We start from the raw sequence: 23,580 nt of genomic DNA on the forward strand, positions 1-23,580 counted from the left end.
GCGGCCCTGGGTGGCGGGGAGGGTCTTCCCACCGACCCGCCGGTCATGACATACCCAAGTGAGAAGGCTTTCGCACAGCTCCACCCGCTCCACCGACTCCACGTTGAACATCTTCCCCTCCTGGGGCTTGGCGGCGCCTCCCCACCGAACCAGAAACCGCTGCTGCTCAGGTCTGGGGCTCCGTCCGGAGGGTCCGGGCAGCTGACCTGGCCTCTAGCCCACCTCGTCCGCGGGCCCGGGCCGCCGACTCTCGCCCCGGCGCTTGCAGCGGCTCCAGCACCGTCACCCCTGGGCCCCTCCTTCTTCTTTCACTCGGGACCGCGCGCCCGTTGCGCGCGTCCCCGGCCACGCCCGCAGCCCCGTATCTCCGCCCCCAGCCTCCCACACCCCGCCTCCCGAGAGCGGCGGCCAGGCGAGCGCCGCGGTGGCCGACCCACTGCGCACGATCGCGCTCCGCCCGGCTGGCATCCCAGCCACCGCCGCCGCCGCCGCCGCCGCCGCCGCCGCCGCCGCCGCCGCCGCCGCCGCCGCCGCCGCCAACGCGCGCGCGTCCCCGACTCCGGCCTCGGGGCGTGTGGCGGCGCGCACGCGCTCGGCCCTGGTGGCGGCGGCGGCGGCGGCGGCGGCGGCGGCGGCGGCGGGGCCCTTCCTCGCCCGTCTGCTCGCGCCCTCGCGGAAGCTCGGCAGTGCGCGTGCGCCGGTGCCTGCACCCTAAATTAAAAAAGACACAGCTAGTGGTTGCCCGGGCGGGTGGCGGGGCAGTCCCCGGAAATAATCTCCATTCTCAGGCCACGGGCACTGGCGAGGTAGTTCTCTGCGGTGGAGAGGTACGCGCCCCCTCCCCCTCCTCGGCCCCGGGCCACGCCCACCCGGATCCGGGGCCCGCGGGACTCGCCGACGGCCCGGGGCTCTGGGTGCGCGCCCTTCTGCCGGGGGGTCGCCTCGGAGTTGCCGAGGCGCTTCGTGGCGCGGAGAGTCGCTGCCTCGGACCCCAGGGCTCCGCCTTCGTTCAGGAAACCCGGACAAAGCCCCAGAGTCGCCCGTTTCCGTCCGGAATCGCCCGGAGCCGGTGGAAGGGCCAACGTGGCGGGCCTCTCGGTGGTTCTAGGTGGGCTTGGCCGGCGGCGATCAGAGCCCGCCGTTACTTTGGGTCACCTGAAGCCTCGATCCCCTTAAAACTTTAAAAGTAGGGAGCGGGAGTGCGCAAGTCGCTAACCCTTACGGGCTCCCCGCAGCTCCTAGGGCCTCTTTCTCCTAGTGCCAGGTTTGGAGTTGGCGAGGTGGAGTGACTCTCTGACGGGTTACCGATACGTTTTTATGCGATGTAACGTACAGAAAAATGCGTACAACATACCTGTTTAAAGAAAAATTAATAATCACCCAGATTCAGACAAAACATTGTCGGTACCTCCGTTCCCTCACCCACTCCCTGTGTTCCTTTCTGCGCACAATCCCCTCCTTAGCCTGGCTTTTGAGTTAATTTTTCCTTTATAGCTTAACCTCCTATGTATGTATTCCTAAACAGTGTTGTACTTTGCCTGTTTATGAACTTTTATAAATGGAATCGTATTGTGTTATTTTGTGGCTTTCAATTAATACTAAATTCCTGTATATCTGTAGGTAATGCTTGGAGCCCTGGTGGTGCAATGGTTAAGAGCTTGGCTGCCCACCAAAAGGTCGGCAGTTCACATCCACCAGGCGCTCTTTGGAAACCCTATGGGGCAGTTCCACTCTGTCCTGTAGGTCACTATGAGTTGGAATCGAGTCAACGGCAAAGGGTCTTTTTTTTTTCGTTTTATAGGTAATGTTTATTGCTGTTTAATATTCCATTATATGAATGTAACGGTGTGTTTTACTGTTGATGGACGTTTTGTTGTTTCCAGTTTGGCGCTATTTAGAACAATGCTGTAAACATTCTTATATCTGGATCCTAGTGCATTTGTGCAGGAGTTTCTTTAAGGTACATGCCTTGGAGTCCTGGTTGTGGAATTGTTGAGTCATAGGGTGCGTGTAACTTTACGAGATAACAGACTCTTACTTGGGGTGCAGCGAGCATAATCTCCCGGGGTACCTTTTTACTTTGGTTTGCAGTTCCTGGAGACCCCCTTTTCCCATTTAGAATAGGTTTTCTCGTTGAGCATCCAATACCAAGACAGCATTGAGTTTTTCATGATGCACTTATAAAGTACCAGTTAACAATTCACACAGGATGAACTTAACATTCTTACCTGAAGTCTTCTCATGGTCTTTCAAATATATCTCCCTACATCAAGGGAGAGAACCCTTTAGAAATCGTAAATGTGTATCTCACTTGGCTTTGTTTCCTCTGTATCTTTGTCAAACCCGAGTTCCCACATTCCATACCAGATTGTTTCTGTAGGATCCCTAGCAATTTAAGTGACCTGTACCCTTCATGGAAACCCTGGTAGCATAGTGGTTAAGTGCTACGGCTGCTAACCAAGAGATTCACAGTTCAAATCTGCCAGGCACTCCTTGGAAACTCTATCGGGCAGTTCCACTCTGTCCTATAGGGTCGCTATGAGTCGGAATTGACTCGATGGCAGTGGGTATGCCCTTCATAGGAATACAAAGTCAGTACATATATGATTTAAGCCTAACTTCAGGTCCAGCTTATCTTTGGATGTAGAGATGAACAAATTGGTAGCCTTGGCTGGAGGTACTGCGGTTAGTGAGGGCCTTTACTCCAGCTGCTCAGGCTTTCAATTGACCTAAAACCTCCTTTTTCAGGTTTGACTGCTCATCCACAACACATTTGTGCACAATATTGCTGTGTTTTCAAGGGTTCATTTTGTAGCTCAGACTACCCTCAGTAGTGGAAATTATATTAAGAAGCCTCTTGGATGTGAGTAATTGACTGGGGAAGCCATGTGGCCTTCAAGCTTCTACATGAACTTGGGTAAAAGGACACTGAGTGTCTTCTTTGGAAGTTCTGGAATTTCCTGTATTTTTCTCTCTTTTTTTTTTTTTTTTTATGAGAGTTTTTGGAAAGGACCTAGGAGAGATGAGTGGTACTTGGTGTAGCTGTGTCCTTATTCCAGTTAGAGAGGACTAGTTCTCTTCAGCTGCTTTATCAGATTCAAGTAAACACGGTGGCGTTCTGTGTGGCAGTGTGCCCACGTTTACCCCGTCTTCCAGGGAACACACACAGCTTTGTAAGAGTTTGAGATGCTGTGTAGTGTAGCTTTGAGAAGGGCATGGCTGACTTTTATCATGGTTCTGATTCCTTGACAGTAGTTGATAATGGTCATTAGAATATAGCTTCCATTTATTGAAAGCCTACGTCATGTGCCAAGCAATATGCTAAATGCTTTACCTTCAACGTATCATCATGAATTCCTTAAGGCAAGACATTTTTTACCAAAAAAAGTTGCGGTTAGATATGGTTCAGCCTAATTTTCGGCATTAGGAAATATGAGGAATTTCCCTAGTATATATGAAGAAGCTGAAATCCTGACTTAAGTATACAGTTATCTGGCTCCAAAACTTAGGCTTCTTTGCTGTATTAAGCCACTCCTCAATATGACTCAGCCAGCTAAGCTAAGCAATGACAAAACCAAAGTTAGAAGCCAGTTCCATTTCAGGGTTCTATCAGTTATACCACCCAGTTGCCAAAATCTATTGTGGATATTCTTTTTTTTTTTTTTTTTAATCTCAATTGGTTAAAAACAGACAGTACTAGTAACTTATTTTTCATATTTGACAGGATCTTATGAAATAGATACCATGTTCTGTGAATTTAACAACCTCGTCTCTGAATTTTAAGTAAACATTTAGAGGTCCCTACGACGTGTAAGACCCTGTCCATTGCTCAAGGGAAAAAGACATAGTGCCTGATGGAAAGGAGTGCAAGACTTAATGAGGGACTTTAGCAACTGCAGTTGACAAAGCGCTGCTGGAAATGTGTGTGCCTCACATTTGTCTTTCACTGAGGTCTTTGCGCCATCAGGAAGCTGAGTAACTAGGGGTGGTTGGTAAGAATGGACTAAAGACAGAAATTTTAAATGTTTAAGCATTAAAACCTAATTTCCTCAAGGGAGGAAGTAAGCACTGGCTTTTATTTTTATTGTAAGAGTAAAACTTGAAAAGAATTCAGACTATAGAATTGTATCCTGGGAAAAGTGGAGGTCTGGCTCTCCCAGTCCTGCTCCTTGCTTGTAACCACTTTAACCCCTGGTGTTTATCTTTCTGGAGTTTTTCTGTTGTGAAAACTCTGAATCAGAGAAATGTAGAGGTGGAAGGAACGTAAGAAATTACCAAGTCCAACTTTGACATTTTACAGAAAAGGACAGGTCCTGAGAGAGTAAGTGGGGTCATGGTTGTGGTGACAATATCAGAACTAGAATCCTGGGCTCTTAGTACCCGAGCAGCCTGGGTTTGAGTCCAGAGTCTGTGCTATTGAAGAAGAGCAGCAGCACTGTTTTGTTCTAGACAAGTCCTGATTGGGAAAAAGAAAAGTTGGAGACCTGAAGTCCAGATCGACTTTGGAGTTGATTTTCAAGCTTGAGGTATTACGTCATCTCCTCAAGTAGGAAATTTTGTTTTTTCCTCTTGTTTGTCCCCTTTAATCCTAAATCAGATTGGCCCCTTTCCAAATTGAGGAGGTGTTTTTTCCGTGTAATACCACATTGTTTGAGCTGCTTTTTTACCCACAGTTCCTTTTTTACCCTGATTATAAGAAAAACTACTGGCTGAAGTTGGACTGTTGAAGTCCCCAGCAAGTAGGCCAGACTCCATTAGTAGATTTCCATGTGAGAGCCCTGGGTTTAGCTGGGATCTCCAGGTGACAAGATAATGCAGCAGACCCGTCTGTTCCTCTCAGAAACTTACCAGCAGTCTCCTCCCCTCTGTGGTAGGACAGACAAGCACCTCCTTTGGTGATATCAAAATTTGTGAAAATAAAAAGTAACTTCATTTCAACCACATTGGGGACTTCTGCTATGAAATGACACAAATGACATATAGCCATGTGATACTTAAAGTATTTTAGATCTCTGAGCTCTTGGACGTGTGCATGAAGCAATTATCTTCAGGTTGTAATTGCTTAGAAGTCATATATATATACACACACACAAATGTAGTACAATAGAATTTAATCACATTACCACTGATTACAACTGAAGTGAATACAAACAAACGTAACCCATTTTTTAAAAAATATGTAATAAACTGCCTATATGTATGGCATAAAAAAAAAGAATAGTAATAATTACATCTGTTCATGCACTTAATTTGCTAAGCACTTTCGCTGTGTAAAATCCTCACAACTCTGTGAAGTAGTTAGTTTAGTCATTAGAGGCTGAGAACTGTTGACATAGGGGATTACACTGGTTATCATTCTCATTGCCCTTAAAACCTTTGATATAGCTATTAAAAAAAATGCAGTGCCCTCGAGTCGATAGCATCTCTAAAGCGAAAACCTTAATAAAAATCTGAATTGACTATATATGACAGGCCAAGATGATTTGAGGCTCTTTCTTCACTTTTAGGTGGCAGTTCATTTGATTGTTCTTTTGAATGAAAATACTGAAATCAGAGCTCTTTCTCCGAGTTTCCTGGGGTGCCCCTTTGTAATTGGCATTTGAGACCTGGCATTAGAAAGTGCCTAATAGATTGGGCTATTACTATGTGTAAAGCTGACGAAAGCTGCCTTTGATCTGTTTGTTTAAATTTCTTCCATGAGAAGAAATTTAAACAAACAGATCAAAGGCAGCTTACTAGTAGCCAGTTCAGGTTCATTTCAGAGGTGTTAGATTTCCATGCTCAAATGTTCCTTTTAACAGACACCCACCTGGTTAATAATGATATTAGGTGAAAGTCTTTTCAGTGCAGTAAGTTACGTAAGTGCAGAACTTTAATTATTAATAGTCATAGTATATATTTAATTGGACATTTATTTCCTTTATTTCCCTTTAGGTATCTCATAAGACTTTGAGCTTTACTGTTTTGTCATCTGAAAAAAATGTGAATTACGTGTGATATTTGGACTTTGATGTGATTGGGCTATCTCCCCTCAGACCTATAGACTTGGGTTGTGTCACCCATTTTTTCTTTTAGTTTAGAGTATGGGAAGGAGAATTTTACATCCTCCCTTTTCTCTTCATAAGGAAATGCAGCCTCAGAGTGATTCCATATTCCAGACAGTTCAAAGAATTCTGAACCATAAGCTGAGCTTAGTTTCAGGTGAGGCTAATGGTTTTTCAAGCACTAGAATTTTCTTTAATTCATGTAGTCTTAGTATAGATATAAATGTCCTATAGCCTAAATATCCTTTACTTGTCAAATGACTAACACCGTAAGTAAGGTAAGTCACTCTTTGACATTAAACGTGTATTTATTAGGTCCTGCTGTCTATGTTGGACCCAAGTAAAATGAAATCATTGACAACTTCAATATTTTTTCCATTTATCATGATACTGTTTATTGGTCCAGTTGTGAGGATTCTCGTTGTCTTCATGTTGAGGTGGAATCCGTACTGAAGGCTTTAATCTTTCATCTTCATCAATGAGTGTTGTCCAGTCCTCTTCACAATGAACACCAATTGTAGCAGCAGTCAAGAAATCAAACGACATATTGCATCGGGCAAACCTGCTGCAAAAGACCTCTTTATCGTTAGGGGAAGAACAACTAGGAGTATATAGCAAGGCGTATATATATTTTTGTATGAGAGACTGACTTGATTTGTAAACTTTCACTTAAAAGCACAATAAAAATTAAAAAAAAAAAAAAAACACCTGTTTAAAGTGTCAAAAAGCAAAAATGTCACTTTGAGGACTAAGGTGCACCTGACCCAAGCCTTGATGTTTTCAGTTGTCTCATATGCATGCAAAAGCCAGACAATGAGTAAGAGACTGAAGAAGAATTAATGCATTTGAATTATGGTGCTGGCAAAGAATATACCTGGATTGCCAGAAAAATGAACAAATCTGTCTCGGAAGAAGTACAGCCAGAATGCTCCTTAGAAGCTAGGATGGTGAGACTTTGTCTCATCTACTTTGGACATGTTATCAGGAGGGACCAGTCCCTGGAGACGGACATCATGCTTGGTAGAGGGTCAGTGAAAAAGAAGAAGACCCTCAACAAGATGGATTGACACAAGTGGCTGCAACAATGAGCTCAAACAGCAACGATTTTAAGGATGGCACAAGACCAGGCGGTGTTTCATTCTGCTGTATTATATATAGGGTAGCTATGAGTCTTTTTTTTTTTTATGAGTCAGAACCGACTGGATGGCACCTAATGACAACGACTGTGTACAGGGCACAGGGTAATATAGAACTCTTTACAGAAGAAGGCAATAGATTTCTTTCCCTCAAAGAGCTTTAATCTAGTAGGGAAATTACGACAGGTCTGTAAATAACATCTACATGTAGTAAATACAAATTCAGCGCTCTGCGGGAGAGTGATCTCACTGGGAAATTTATTTGGTATTCAGGAGTAAGAAAAGAGTACTTGGGCAAGAGAAATGTCTTATTTCTTAAATTAAAATTTGTTTGCAAAAACCTAAATGGGAGATAAATTACAGTGATTGTTTTTCTTAAAGGAAATAGAATTCTGTACTCCCTAAAATAATGTCTGCTAAATTTTAGAGAATTCGTTAATGGGGGACCACCCTCTAGAGTTGCACTCAGTGCAGCCTACCTTAAACGAGTGCTACAAAAACTTACATTAAAAGTTCACATCACTTTCATTGGTGCTTTTCATTTTCCCTGTGTCGTTTGTAACTTTAATCTCGTTTCTTCGTCTTTTAGACCTGGAATGGCCAGATATCAAGGCGAAGTTAAAAATTTGAAACCGGATGATGATTCAGTTATAGAAGGAGTGAGTGACCAGGTACTTGCGGCCGTCGTGGTCGGTCTCGCTTTGATTGCTGCACTGGCGTATGCGCTTTTCAGGTGAGACTAAAGGACAGAAGAATTGAAATAATATGTATTCTTGAGGGCTACTGACTTTTTTACTCCTCCTTGTAATGTTTAATATTTAATATGAGAAGCAAGTAATAAATCACCCATATTTTTAATAAGGTGTTAATATTTTTTATGGGAGTACTGCAGTTTTAAAAAATGTAATTCTTATAATTGAACCCGTCGACTTGTAGGTGATATGTATAATAAGTCCAAATTTCTTCACTTTGTAGATGGAGAAACTGAGGGGAAAAAAGACGTGGACAATATAGTGTGAATTAAGATTAGAATTAAAATTATTGTCAAAGAATCAGGCATAATATTTTAAGGCCTCAGATGTCTGTATACCAATGTGCATGCAGAGAAAGTAGAAATTTAAATGTTAGATAAATATAATAAAATGATGAATTTTTTAAAAGGATAAAATTTTATATGCAAAATTGAAAACAAAAATGGACAAAGTTATAAAATAGAAAAAAATGGTTAATCCCAAAAGTAACAAATCAGTGAGTTTCCCGTGAAAATTTTAGAGAAGATTACGAACAACATGTGAACACTTAGAAAATAAATGGTGATTAATCTACTCTTTCGTTGCTATATTATTAGTCTCTCAGATTAGGGTACTATTACCTGGATTTTACGGAATATCTGGTAACAGACGTGATGAGGAAATGATGATGACATGATAGCACAGTTAGGTGAATTCATAACTTATTGACAGGAGGTTCCTAAGGAATACAAAGGAGGACACTCTTTGCTGTTGAAAGGCTCTGTCTTTGGGCCTGCTTGATTCATTTTTATTAGCAACTGGGATGAAGAAGACAGAGGCATGCCTATTCAATTGTCAGTTGGAAGGGATAGCTAGTATTTTGATACAAGTGAACTGAGATTCAAAAATGAGTCATGACTAAAAAAAAAAAAAAAGACTAGATAGATACAAATGAAGTGCCTGCTCTTTACCTCTTATGAATGGGATGCAGATATGAATTTACTGTCATGAAAAAGTACTCAAGGTAAATTGATGAGTGAGAATTGTTGAATGAAAGATCACAAAAATAGTACATAAAGTAGCTCAATTTGTTGAAAAATGTTTTTATAAGATTAATTTTATTAAAAAATTTTTTTGTCCCTTGTTTTCTGATTTCTTTACTATGAACATGTATTACTTAAGGGTTTTTTTTTATATTAAGAAAAACAGTTTTTCCCCCACAGATCAGAATGATGTGCTAGGCCCAAACGAAAAGTTCTCATTTAATAAGGCAATTATACATCCACTGCTGTCGAGTTGATTCCGACCCATAGGGACCCTTAGGACAGAGTAGAACTGCCCCATAGGGTTTCCAGGGCTGTAACCTTTATGGAAGCAGACTGCCACATCTTTCTCCCGTGGAGCAGCTAGTAGGTTCAAACAGTCCACTTTTTGGTTAGCACCGCTGTTCCACCAGGGCTCCTTTAAGGCAATTGTATATATTGTAAATACTAAAAATTTAATAGTATTAGACCGCATTAATCAAAGTAACTGGATAAAGGTCACTGGATGATACACTGTATTCAGTTTGGGGCACATATTTTAAACCGGAAAACGTTCGAGGAGGGTTATCAGAATGGAGAAAGATATGGAAATGAATCGTGTAAAAATGGCTGAAGGAACTGGAGATGTTTAGCTTACTTAGGGAAAAGAGCTGTTGGACATAAAAGTGGTCTTTAAGTATGATGAAAACTGTTTTTATGGAAAAGGAATTAGATTCATCCCGTGTATTTTCATGGACAGAACTAGGACCAATGATGACAATAGATTGACAAAAGTCAATGATGACATTTTGGCCCAATATTAGAAATAACTTTTCACATTAGATAGGGGGCTCCCCATTACTTGGACAGTGTCTCGAATCTCTCGTGTGATTGAGTAGGAGGTTTGCCAGCTCTTCAAATTCAAGTTAACAATTATAATCAATTAGTGGTAGAGTGGGGAGAGGACATGAGTAATTTAGAATTCAAACGAAGCAACCTTTTATCAATTTTCTATCCTTTGATGTTTTTAGTCATCATAATTAATTCATTTTAAATCTTTTTAAATTTGTTTTTCCTTTTTTTAAGCTGTTAATACTAGCTGATATTAATTAGTTTCTCAGAAGCTAGTCTAAAGTATCTGGTATAGGGTCTAACCTACAAACCACACACTTCTGCACACTTGTAAACTTGGATGCAAATTTTCTTTCCTTCTCTCAGGGTTTGGGTATCATTTCTCTCTTTATATCAAAAGTTCCTGGCTCCTTTCCAGGACCACATACACCTCAAATGGTTTGGCGGTTTTGGAGTCCCCTTTCAAAGTACAAAGAAGGACCATAAATGCAGTAACAACAACAACAAATGTACTTTGTATATTAGACCCACAATCTTCCCTGGCATCTGACTTTAGACCTACTTAGTGTCAAATGCCTTGTTTTTTTCTCATGATTTTCTAGTCTAGTTTTCATTCTGTTTTAATTGTCCCATTGTTTTCTAGATTTTTGGTTCTGTACCCACAGCTGCCAATTACATTTACCTGTACTGTAAGCAAGGTTCAGAAGCTTCGGGTGTTTGTTCTTACTAAAAGGATGGCTATACATTGGCTTTTCTAATAGTCTGCTAAGAATTCCCATATCTTCTCGTTTATGGGAAAAAGCTAAAGAAAGAGCTCCCATGGTTCACGCCTGTATTTTGAAAAATTAGGACTATCTTTCTCCAATGAAAGAGAATGGTTTTTCAAGCTCAAAGAATAGAGAAATGCTAGGAGCCCTGGTGGCACAGTGGTTAAGAGGTTGGCTGCTAACCAAAAAGTCAGCAGTTCGAATCCATCAGCTGCTCCTTGGAAGCCTTATGGGGCAGTTCTACTGTGTCCTATAGGGTCGCTTTAGTGGGAACTGACTCAACGGTACATAGCAACAACAGCACCGGGCTAGGTATTTACTGATATTTAAATGAGATGGTTGCCTGAGTTGTTTCTTGATAGATGTTTTCATGTCCACATAGCCATCTCTCATTAATCGTTTATTTAGTCATAAGAGTGTAGCTAATTTAAAAATAAGCAAAACTTAAGGGGTTTAAACAGTGTTCAAGCAATTTCATTACATTTATTTTGAGCTTCTGGTTAGATATTTGACTTTAAATTGTTCTTCTGTCTTCTCTGAACTAGTGGTTATATTTCGTCAGTTTTCTTTTATGAAATTTGAATTTTTTTCTGAGCGGTGAATAATTATAGGATGAATTTCTTTAATTTTTCTTCTCCCATTAAGATATTTAGAGTTGTTATCTCTACTGGATATTGGCTTACCCAGAAAGAAAAGGCTCTTCTATAGAATAAGGTTGGGATTGTGTGGACTTCTGATTTTCCACTGTAATTTTCAGCTCGCATGTCCTATCCCATCCATTTATGTCAGCTACTGATTTCTTGCCTTTGATTCTCCTTTTTAATTGTTAATGTTATTAGTAATTTGTTTTGGCTTTTCTGTATTATATCATTTTAGTTTCTGTTTTTGTTTGACCCTCTCCCCTCATGGTGGCATCACTAAGGGCATATGGGTGTGCAGACTACATTGAGTGACACTGTCAGAGAGGGTGACACCAAAACAACTATTATAATTTTTGTGTAGCGTTTCAGCAGAAATTTATTATTTTTTATAAAAATATCCCTGTAGTTAGTTATAACAGCAAAAAATTTTTCGTAAGCCCAGCTTACATGTATCAACATATCTGTAAGACTAAAGCTATGCTAATGTACTTTTTGAACCTTCTGATGTGCTCTGGTCAAAGCTGTTGTTATTACCCAATAACAGTGATGCTTCAAATCAGGTGGTTTCGTCTACACGTGCTACAAATACGTGCTGTTGTTTTCGTTGCTGCTGGTGTTTTTATAGTTGCTGTTTTTTCCAAATTTTCTGGTGTTTTAGCTACAGTATTGTGGTAATTAGCATGGGGGGGGTGACACCATGAGTTACTGCACTAGGTGACACCAACCCTAGTGATGTCACTGTCCCCTCATGAGTGAAAAGTGGGGAGAAAGACCAAATTTGATGTGGAAAAGCGGTCAGATACATAATCTATAGAATTATATATAGCTGATTACTTTGAAGACACTTCACAAATTAAGTATAATTGTCTTTTATATTATTTGGAAGTCTGCAGTTAAATAAATCCCCAAGGTACTAGGCCTCTGGATTTCATTATTTGCCAGTTAAGTCTGATAGCAGCCAGTGATCAGTGATCTTAGAACATACCATGAAATAGCCTGGAATGTTCAGTCCTGGAATTGGAGTGCAGTCATGTGCCATCATTTATATTTATTAAAGTACCGATAATTCTTAATTGAAAATTAGATCTGTACAGAGAATTGACAGTACCTTATATTTAAGGTTTATTGTATTTTATTCAACAGAAATGCACATCAAAACATTCACCCAGAAAACCAAGAGCTGGTAAGGGAGCTTCGGGAACAACTTCAAACAGAACAGGTATTGTTGTTACAGAAATAATGCTTTTATGTGAGGAGTAGGTGTTACAACTCCCCCTGCGTATGAAGTCATGATGAAACATTAAGAAGTTGTTTTTCAAACCATTGCTTCTCTCCTGGTTTAAATTACCTTATATTATCCCGTAAATTTCAGGCGAGGCAAATGTCTGGTATTAATCTATTCAGATATTTTCATGTTTGTTTTTTAACTTGCTTAAAAATAAGTTTTTCTGTTACTTATTTTAGTGTGAGGAAATAATCACTGTTTAATTGGCCTTAATGAAATATAGTGGAAAATTATTCTTTCTAGTATGTACTCCCGGAGACCTACAAAAAAGATTACTAGAAGGAATGGCTATTTGTTTTGTTTTCTTCAATGGTCAGAGCTAGTTAGGCAAAGGAGAAAACTTTTCTCCTCTGCCTCTTCTTTGCTTCTTACCAGATGGAGTCTCTTAAAAACCAGAACGTAATATACTTTATGAAGACTGGAAGAAGTTGGATATGGTATACCTTCATGCTGAGATAGCTAACATGAAAAAAGTAAAAATAAAAAACTCGCTTTCCAAAGAAGTTTCCGGGATAAACTGAATGCTTCAAAGGTCAGCGGAGCAAGGGCGGGGGTTTGGGGACCATGGTTTAAGGGGACATCTAAGTCAATTGGCAAAATCATTCTGTTATGAAAACATTCTGCATCCCACCTTGAAATGTGGCGTCTGGGGTCTTAAATGCTAACAAGCGGCCATCTAAGATGCATCAATTGGTCTCAACCCACCTAGATCAAAGGAGAATGAAGAACACCAAGGTCACATGATAACTATGTGCCCAAGAGACAGAAAGGGCCACATGAACCAGAGACTTACATCATCCTGAGACCAGAAGAACTAGATGGTGCCTGGCCACAACCGATGACTGCCCTGACAGGGAGCACAACAGAGAAGCCCTGAGGGAGCAGGAGATCAGTGGGATGCAGACCCAAAATTCTCATAAAAAGACCAGACTTAATGGTCTGACTGAGACTAGAGGAATCCCGGCGGTCATGGTCCCCAGACCTTCTGTTGGCCCAGGACAGGAACCATTCCCAAAGACAACTCATCAGACATGGAAGGGACTGGACAATGGGTAGGAGAGAGATGCTGATGAAGAGTGAGCTACTTGTATCAGGTGGACACTTGAGACTGTGTTGGCATCTCCTGTCTGGAGGGGAGATAGGAGGGTAGAGAGGGTTAGAAACTGGCAAAATTGTCACGAAAGGAGAGACTGGAAGGGCTGACTCATTAGGGGGAGAGTAAGTGGGAGTAGGGAGTAAGGTGTATATAAGCTTATATGTGACAGACTGACTTGATTTGTAAACGTTCACTTAAAGCTCAATAAAAATTATTAAAAAAAAAAACAACTCGCTTTCCTACCACCAAGCAAACTTCAGTTCCAATGAGTATTTTATAATTTATCCATTTACAGAATTTTTATTATCTACCATGTGCCAGACAGTGTCCTAGGCATTGAGGATTCCACTGTGAATTAAACAGATAAAAATTCCTACCCTCTTAGAACTTAAATTCATTGATGCAAGAATCGTTTAAGCATTAGGAAAAGTCCTGTTCCAAACTCTCGTTATCAACAATTCGTGCTAGTGTAGTGCTTTACAGCTTACAAAGTGTTTTCGCATACAACTATTTAATCTTCAAATGATACGCTTGAAAAGTAAGGTAACTGTTATCCCCATTTAACATATTAAATTACCAAGACTTACTCGTATTCATGTGTGAGTAGACCCAGATTGAGGTGGATCTTACAGATTCCTTTGCCACTGTCCCAGTCATCTACCTCAGACCCTAGGCGTGGCATATGGAGTTAGAATAAGCTAGTGACTTCATCTAACTTGTGCTGTTCAATAACGTAATCACTGGCCAGCTACGTGTGGCTATTTACATTATTTAAAATTAAATAAAAAGAAATACTCAGTTTTTTAGCCATACTAACCACATTTCAGTAGCCCTGGTGGCACAATGGTTAAGCACTCAGCTGCTAACTGAAAGGCTGGCAGTTTAAACCCACCAGCTGCTCCACGGGAGAAAGTGGCAATCTGCTTCTGTAGAGATTTACAGCCTTGGAAGGACTATGGGGCAGTTCCACCCTGTTCTGTCTGGTGGCTATGAGTCAGAATCTACTCAATGGCAGTGGGTTTGGTTGGTTGGTTTAGCCACATTTCAAGTACTCGATAGCCACATGTAGCTAGTGGCTGCCATACTGGACAGTGCAGGTAAAGATTTCTGCTACTGCTGAAAGTTCTGTTGGACAGTGCTAATAATTTTATTTTTATCATTTAATTTCAAAAGAAGAATAAGGAGTGGAAAAGGTGTGGAGGGAAGCATTAAGAACTGTACGTTTTCTTTTTTGCACCATTAAAATGGAAATAAAAGACCATAACATCAAGGTGTCACCTTGGCTTAGATATTCTGGTATTTTAGGAAATAAAATTTCAGCTATGGCTTATTAATAGGGGTGATAAAAATATTTGGTTCTGTTAATAGTTGAGTATTTCACATATAGCAAATTTGTTCATTCTTTTTAAAATAATTTTTTAATAATTAAAATAATTTTTAATACTGTTGCTTTGTTTATAAGCCGTGTGCTGGGTGGTGTAGAAACAATTTTTGACAGATATGTTTTTTAACAAATAACGTATACATTAAGTACTAGCAGTAGATACTTTTCTAGGTTCTTGGGTAATACAGTGAATTTGACAGACAGAAGTCCCTGCCCTCATGACAGTTATACTCTAGTGAGTTCTCTGATACCTGGATGTGTCTTATACTGGTGATTCTACTCAGCATTCCTCTTACAATCAGAAGAGTAATGTAACCGAGAAACGTGTTAAAATTTATTAATCTAACAATGTGAAAGGATTAAGTTCAAATTGTCGGTAGTCTTAAATTTTTCTACTTTGAAAACGATCAAATATTCTCTGAAAGTTTATCTCTGGTCTCTTGTGAGGTACAACATACATGTAGCACTTGTCAGGAGGAAATGTGAAAAGTGAAAAAGAGCTGATACTTAGAAAATGGTTTCACACTTTTTATTCTTCAGCTTACCCGTTAGCTCAGCCTTGTAGATAACCTGTCACTGAGAATACTTGACTCATTCCAATAGAGTAAAAGAGAAATTCCTGAGTTAACCTAGGTTTTTAATCTTTAAATTCTCCTTGGGAAGGAAGGTAGAGACCAGCTGAAGTAAAATAACAATTTAGCCCTCATGACTTTTTCAAATCTATGAGACCTTAAACTATTGAATAATGATGTGTGATTTCCAAAATCTGGTGAGGTTTATGCACTGTTGGATATATGCTTACGTACAATTTGACGTAAAGATAGGTTTGAAAGCCCTGTGTGTGTCACGTGTAAATACGTATGTGTATTTTCTCATCAGGATGCGACAGCTGCTGCCCGACAGCAGTTCTACACTGACATGTACTGTCCCATCTGTTTACATCAGGCCTCCTTCCCTGTTGAAACCAACTGTGGACATCTTTTTTGTGGTAAGCAAACAATGCTACATTGGTAAAAATGGCCGTTGAGATCGAGTCCCATACGCAAACAAAGGCTGGGTTCCCAGTGTTCTCTTTTTCTCGTTTTGTGTCTCTTGAGTCACATTTCACTTAATTCCCTCATTGCTCATCACTTTTTGGTACTGTGGTTTTATTTCTGATTCATCTTTCCCGGGGCAGGAAGATTCTTCTCTCAAGAACCCTGCCCGAGTCTATCCCTTAGCAATACTACTCCTTCTTACTCTGAATCAGTACAAAAGTATTAACCTCTCTCTCTCCGTGACCTCAAGGGAGCTGGTGAGAGAGAATGAGAAACTTAGAGCATACAGCGGGACAAGAGGGAAATACTGATTTCACATTTACTTAGTAGCAGTAAGGGGTGCTTTCTACAGGCCTCTCCCCATGTTTTTTCCCAACCCTTCAGGGAGATTTCATAGAGAATAATGAGTTCTCCTATAAGCATTGTTTGCTATGATTAAATGAGATTTGGGGTGTGGTGGTCAGTTATTAGATGCCTTTTATGTGCGGGACACTTCATCTTATGTAACCTCATAGATGAGGAACCTGAGGCTCAGAGATATTAAGAAACTTTACAATGGGTAGCTCAGCTGTTAGGTGACAGAGCCAGGTTTTAAACCTAGGTCTGTCCTTAAGCCCAGTGCTCATTTCTGCTGTATGATTGGTGGCTTATACAATAGGCAACACTCTAAGGAGTGTTTCTACTTAATGTGTCACTAATTTCTACTTATATGTGTCGCTAGATCTCTTTTTTATTGGTAGTATTTCTTTTGAACAGCTGTATTCAAGATAGGGTCCTCGTTGTTCCTTTGTGTGAAAACATAAAGACCAATTTTAAGTGTAGTACATATACCATGATCTTATGAAGCCCTGGTGGCACAGTGGTTGAAGTGCTCGACTATAACTGAAAGGCCAGCAATTCAAAAGGATCAGCCACTCTGCAGGAGAAAGATGTGGCAGTCTGCTCCTTGGAAATCATGTGGGACAGCTCTACCCTGCCCTATAGGATCGCTATGAGTCAGAATCGACTCAGTGGCAACGAGTTTGGTTTTTTGGTTTATATAATGATCTTATAAACTGTTTCTCACCTTTGTGTGTTTTATCTAACTGGCTTCATCACATAGAATTCTTAGAGACAGCATTATTGTTTATGCTGTCAGGGACGACATGAATATTTGAAATCCATGCCTTGCAGTGCATGGTTTTCTACATGTTGTGCTCATTTAGAAGTACTGACCAATTCCATTATTGCCTCATCTGTTAATTTCAACCTCTTCCCTAAGGTTTTTGCCTAAGTAACCAACAAGTCATACTATTTCAATCTTCAGTTGTATGTTGAAAATACTAATGAGCAGCAAAGTAATGAAAGATCAGATAGGAAGAATCAAAAGACCATTAGAGAAGGCAGATCCCTGGCACAAATGTCCCTGCTTTCTGCTCCCAAACCTCAAGTAGCTATTCTGAATCAATCTGACACTTTTCTTCTGAGTCTGGACGTGGCCCCAATCATCCTCTCCATATGGTACTCCAGGCAAGTGTTAGTAAGCAGTGAGGTTTGGCAGGCAAGGTGAACTCTATTTGCCAGTGAGGCTTAGGTAGTTCACTAAGTGGTTAACCCAGTCAATTGAAAGATGGCTGTGTTATGTTCTTGGTTTTACCTCTGGGTCTGAGGTAATAGGGTAGATTGCTTTTGATATTCTGTTCTACTTGTTGGCCACTTTTATTTAGTGTCTGTGCATTCACAGGGTAAAAAAAAAACTAGTTATTCAACTTCTCAATAAACAGAAATACGTGTCCTTGAATAGTAGTTCAAGTATACGAATACCACATATATAAAGAGCACTTTAGCTTAGTTCCTATGTGTGGACCTAGAGTTCTGTCCCATTACAGTGAGTTAAGAATAACAGTAGCAACAGACATCACCTCATTTTTGTTTCTAACATACATTATTTTATTTCCAGCGGTCTTGTGAGGACTATGTTATTATTCCTGGTTTACAGATAAATAAATGGATTTAGAGATTGTGATCCAGATTAAAGTAATCCAATCACCTCTCATTCAGCCACCCTATTTAGGTGGATATCTCTTTTTATTGAGCAGGAAAGTTGAAGAATAAGTTAACATAAAGCACATCAGAGCAGTGTGTATGAACTGAAGTGTTTAATTTGATGGATCACGGTTTTCAGTACAATCCAGTGGCTATTACATAATCTGCAAAACAAGGGCACCTGCACCCCAGTTTGTGGACTAGAGAGATGTGAGATTAAATGAGTTAATATATTTCAAAACACACTGAGCTCTTGGATGAAAAGTAGTAGATAAATCATTACAGATGGTAGTATTAGTAACAGATTGATAGTGTTACTTTTCATATCATTCCTATAGGAAATTAGATTGCTCAGAGGACTTAATTAGTAAATACGATCTAGTTGACACAGCACTCTGTCAGAGTAGGTAAGGATAGCAGATAAAGATAACTGGGACAGCCTTTGCCTAGCCCATCTGTTTGTTCACCAGTTTCTTCTGACTCCATTTACATCTGCTTCTGCTGTTTGCCCTTGCTGTTCCCATAACCTGGAGCATTCTCCTGCCAGTGTCTTGACTACCCAAATCTCACCCATCCTACAAAGTTCAGTTCAAATCCTCTCTCCTCTGAAGTTACACTCTTTTTAATGCATCCCAGAGAGGCCTCCCTCTCTGTTCTCCTTTTGTACTTAGAGTTACCGTTACGCAGTTCAAGATTGAACTACCCCCTAATTAAGTGGGTCACCGTGGTCTCCTTAATTTGATAGTCATTGCTTAATTCTGAATACAGTTTGATCTGGCGGAATCTAGACTAAGAGACACAGGAGGACTAAGCTAGGTTGTCAAGGCAAGAGTAGGAATGTAGAGAAGATCCTTGGACTAATAGAAGGAAGATCAGAAGCACTATAGTTAAGATTCACAGTTGGCCCTTGGTGGTTGGAGAAGGAGGGTCCTCCAAAGAAGAAAATGAATTAGCCTCTTAAATATCAGATAATATTTGAAAACATTCCTTCTTCATCTGTTACTGGCCTGAAGTTTAGTGCTTATACACTTAGCTCATCTACCACTCTTTGAGGTCATATAGGCTGTGTTGGCCACCTTTAGGTTTTTGCTACTAATGAGTACCTTCGAGAAAAAAAAGATAATAATAAAACCCATCCAGTACAAGAGTTGGTTTAATTAGTGAACTAGATTATAAACATTTTTTAGGGCAAGGAGCAAGTAATCTTTGTATCCTTTGGTTCCTTGCCCATACTAACCTGTTGCCGTCGAGTGGATTCCAACTCATAGCGATCCTATGGGACAGAGTAGAACTGCCCCATAGAGTTTCCAGGGAGCATCTGGTGGATTCGAACTGCCGATCTTTTGGTTAACAGCCATAGCTCTTAGCCGCTATGCCACCTGGGTTTCCTTGCTTATACTACTCAATTATTATTAGTTGATACTTTAAAATTTTGTTTTTTAAAACTCTTAAAGAAAAAAAAGCGTAGCATATATATTAAATTTGGAGCAGAAATTTTATACTGTGATTTGTTGGTTGTCATATTTACAGTGCTGTTTAATTATTTTATTTTACATAAGGAATGTAGTACTTTCTCTTTGGCCTCAGCATCCACAGTTAATGCATGCTTGTCTTTTTTTTTTTTTAATTGTGGTAAAATATATGTTACAAAAAACGTGCCATCTCAACTGCTTTTAAGTGGACAGTGCAGTGATACTAGTCACGGTCACCGCGCTGTGGAAACATCACCACTCTCCATTCCCAGAGTTTTTCATTATCCCAAACAGAAACTTAGTGTCCTTTAAGCAGTAACTCCCGTTCCCCCTTCTCCTCAGCGCCTGGTAACCACTAATATACTTGTCCCTTTGCATTTGCCCGTTACACGTATTTCACGTAAGTGAGATCATACAGTATTTGTTCTTTTGAGTCTTAACTTACTTCACTTAGGCTAATGTTTTCAGTGCTCATCCGTATCATAATCTATATCAGAAGTCCGTTTCTCTTTATGGCTGAGTAATATTCCATTGTGTGTGTGTTTCTCCGTTGTGTTTATCCATTCATCTGTTGATGGACATTTGCTTTGCTTCTACCTTTTGACTACCCTAATTAACACTGCAGCGAATATTGCTGTACAAATATCTCTTTGAGCCACTGCTTCAATTCTTTTGAGTATATACTTAGGAGTGGAATTGCTGGGTCATACGGTAATTCAGTGGAAACCCTGGTGGCGTAGTGGTTAAGTGCTGTGGCTGCTAACCAAAAGGTCAGCAGTTTAACTCCACCAGGCATTTCTTGGAAACTCTGTGGGGCAGTTCTGCTCTCTCCTGTAGGGTCGCTATGAGTCTGAATCGACTCGACGGCAATTGGTTAATGGGTTACGGTAATTCTATGTTTAATTTTTTGAGGAACTGCCAAACTGCTTTCCACAGCAGCTGCACCATTTTACATTCCCACGAGCAACGAATGAGGGTTCCAGTTTCTCCACATTCTCTCCAACACTTGCTATTTACCATTTTTCTGGTAATAGCCATCCTAGCGGGAATGATGTGGTATCTCATTTTGGTTTTGATTTGCATTTCCCTAATGACATAAGGAGCCTTGGTGGCATAGTGGTTGAAAGTTCAGGCTGCTAACCAAAAAAAGGTCAGCAGATGAAATCCACCAGCTGCTCCTTGGAAAGCCTATGGAGCAGTTCTACTCTGTCCTGTAGGGTCACTATGAGTCAGAATCAACTCGACCCCAATGAGTTTAGTTTTTGGTTTAATGACATCAAGTATCTTTTTATGTGCTTATTGGCCATTTGTGTATCTTCTTTGGTGAAATGCCCATTCAAGTCCTTTGTCTGTTTTTAAATTGGATTGTTTGTCTTTTTGTTGCTGAATTGATAAATTCTTTACGTATTCTAGATATTAAGCCCTTGTCAGACACATGGTTACCAAATATTTTCTCCCATTTTGTGAGTTCTCTTCATTTTCTTGGTAAAGAAAAGGCAAAAAAGTTCTTAATTTTGATGAAGTCCATTTTGTCTTCTGTTGCTCATGCTTTTGGTGTTTAAGAATCTAAGAATATCAATGAATCCGTTGTCAAAAACTAGGTCTTGTAGCATTATCCCTTCATTTTCCTCTAAGAGTTTTATGGCTTTAGTTGTCACATTTAGATCCTTGGTCCACTTTGAGTTGATTTTCATACATGGTATGAGGTATGGGTCCAACTTCATTCTTTTGCATGTGGAGGTCCAGTTGTCCCAGCACCATTAATTGAAGAGACTGATCTTTCCTCACTGAATGGACTTGGCACCCTCGTCAAAAATCAGTTAACCATACATGGATTAGTTTATTTCTCGACTCTCAGTTCTATTCCACTGGTCTGTGGATCTGTCATTATACCAGTACTGCACTATTGTGATTACTGCAGATTTACATTTTAAAATCAGGAAGTGTCTCTTCCTACTTGGTTCTGCTTTTTCAAGATTGTCTTGACTATTCGGGGCCCCTTGGAATTCCACATAAGCTTGAAGATTGGCTTTTCCATTTCTGCAAAGGTTGTTGGAATTTTGATACAGATTGTGTTGAACCTGTAGATCACTTTGGGTAGTATTGACATCTTAACAATATTTAGTTTCCCAATCCACGAACATAGGATATTTTTCCATTTATTTAAGTCTTTTTTCATCTTTCATCAATATTTTATAGTTTTCATTGCACAAGACTTTCACTTCCCTGGTTAAATTTATTCCTTAGTATTTTATTCTTTTTGATGCTATTATAAATGGAATTGTTAATTTCCTTTTCAGATTGTTCATTGCTAGTGTGTAGAAACTACTGGTTTTTGTGTATTGATCTTGTACCCTGAAACTTTGCTGAATATATGTATTAGCTCTAATAGTTGTCTTGTGGATTCTTTGGGGTTTTTATATATATATATATACACACACACCATATTTTTATGCAAATAACGTGTGCTCTCTGTGTTGGTTTGCTGGCTGCATCCTCACAAACACCTCCATGCCAATCCTTTTCCACACATTGCTGTTAAAAAAATTTAGCAGAGCACACTTACAGAAATACAAATGTGGTAGGGTCATGTCATCTGCAAATAGAGATAGTTTTACTTCTTCCTTTTCCATTTGGATATTTTTTATTTCTTTTTCTTGCTTAATTGCTCTGGCTAGAACTTCCAGTACTAGTTCTGACCTTTGGTGGGAAGCTTTCAGTCTTTTTCTACTGAGTATGATGTTACCTGTGGGTTTTTCATAAATGCTCTTTATCATATTAAGGAATTTTCTTTCTATTTCTAGTTTGTGGAGCGTTTTTATCATGAAAGGTGTTAGATTTTGTCAAATGCATTTTCTGTACCAATGAAGACAATCCTGTGACTCTCTTCCTTTGTTCTATTAATGTGGTATATTTATATTGATTTATTTTCTTATACTGAAATACATGCTTGCTTTTGATCATATAAAAATGTCTGTAGCTTAACTGGAAGTTTAAATAAAAATATTTTTTCAGTGACTGAGAATGTTATTAGATTTGAATTTGCATACAATTTTGAGGCGTTGGTTGTTTGAACTAAAGAGTATTTTTTAAATAAGGTGAGACTGTTAAAACATTACAGATATTTGAAGCATACTCAGGATATATGGACTTTCAAACATCAGTCTTGTGTTTTCCCACTAGGTACCTGCATTATTGCGTACTGGCGGTACGGTACGTGGCTTGGGGCCATCAGTTGTCCAATCTGCAGACAGACGGTAATGTGTATCCAGAAGACATCATTTATGCTAGTTACCGTAATACATTTTATAGTTTATCTAAATTTTGAATTATTTTGATATTTTTAGCAGAACTTTACTTATCCAAAGCTGTTATGATATTGCTCCTTTTTTTTTTTTTTTGTCTACCTTTAAGATATAAACTTAAAAAAGGAGGAATTCCTTTTGAGATTATTATTTTAGTGAAAAACAACTGATAAATGAATCCCCCCAACATTCTAACAAGTCTTGTTGTTGTACCAGCAGAAGAATAACTAATCAGGCATAAAAATATACCTACATGTACTCGTTTTGAAACAAAACTTCCTTTCCTTTTTTATTTCTTTTAAAGCTGCTGTTTTTCAGCAAAGCTTCAGATAACATCAAATGATGAAAAATAATTTTTTTTATAACATTCCAGTTCTGTTGGAGACATATTCATATTGCACTGTCCAGAACAGGCTGGAACATTACAGTTAGTATACGTAGAAGCTACCTCAGAAGGGAGGCAGTAAGTTGGGTAAACCTAAATCTGAAGACTAAAGGTCAGCACAGTGAGAAAACTGTAATGTGTCACATTTTGTCAATTTCTTTGACAAACTGGAAAAAGAAAATATTAAACAATCTGAGAAACCCAAGTTCCTGGTTTCTTAATTAATAAATATATCAAAATAGGACCTGCTGTCAGTCATATGGAAACCCTGGCGGTGTGGTTAAGTGCTATGGCTGCTAACCCATAGGTTGGCAGTTCGAATCTACCAGGTGCACCTGGGAATCTCTATGGGGCAGTTCTACTGTGTCCTACAGGGCCATACACAGTTTTTCAAAACT

The 23,580-nt window shown here is 39.7% G+C and overlaps 2 protein-coding genes across 7 annotated transcripts in view; one reads left to right on the forward strand and one right to left on the reverse strand.

Annotated features, from left to right (window-relative positions):
- The window catches only part of HOOK3 (hook microtubule tethering protein 3), a 121,596-nt gene extending 121,227 nt beyond the window's left edge, over nucleotides 1-369 (reverse strand). For 2 of the 3 annotated variants that reach the window (XM_049865141.1, XM_049865140.1), the window contains exon 1: nucleotides 55-367. In XM_049865141.1, the coding sequence (XP_049721098.1) occupies nucleotides 55-111 (57 nt within the window). In that variant the 5' untranslated portion in view covers nucleotides 112-367. Of the gene's footprint in view, nucleotides 1-54 lie in introns of all 3 variants that reach the window. The other variant, XM_049865139.1, reaches the window with a different exon arrangement.
- A 263-nt stretch (nucleotides 370-632) lies between these two features.
- The window catches only part of RNF170 (ring finger protein 170), a 29,848-nt gene continuing 6,900 nt past the window's right edge, over nucleotides 633-23,580 (forward strand). Inside the window, exons 1-6 of one of the 4 annotated variants that reach the window (XM_049866220.1) lie at nucleotides 633-1,108; nucleotides 6,126-6,201; nucleotides 7,770-7,913; nucleotides 12,337-12,412; nucleotides 15,838-15,946; nucleotides 22,676-22,749. In XM_049866220.1, the coding sequence (XP_049722177.1) occupies nucleotides 7,777-7,913; nucleotides 12,337-12,412; nucleotides 15,838-15,946; nucleotides 22,676-22,749 (396 nt within the window). In that variant the 5' untranslated portion in view covers nucleotides 633-1,108; nucleotides 6,126-6,201; nucleotides 7,770-7,776. The remainder of the gene's footprint in view (nucleotides 1,109-6,125; nucleotides 6,202-7,769; nucleotides 7,914-12,336; nucleotides 12,413-15,837; nucleotides 15,947-22,675; nucleotides 22,750-23,580) is intronic. The other 3 variants (XM_049866222.1, XM_049866219.1, XM_049866221.1) reach the window with 3 other exon arrangements.

The sequence above is a fragment of the Elephas maximus genome, chromosome 22 (assembly GCF_024166365.1).
Source record: "Elephas maximus indicus isolate mEleMax1 chromosome 22, mEleMax1 primary haplotype, whole genome shotgun sequence".
Taxonomy (NCBI): domain Eukaryota; kingdom Metazoa; phylum Chordata; class Mammalia; order Proboscidea; family Elephantidae; genus Elephas; species Elephas maximus.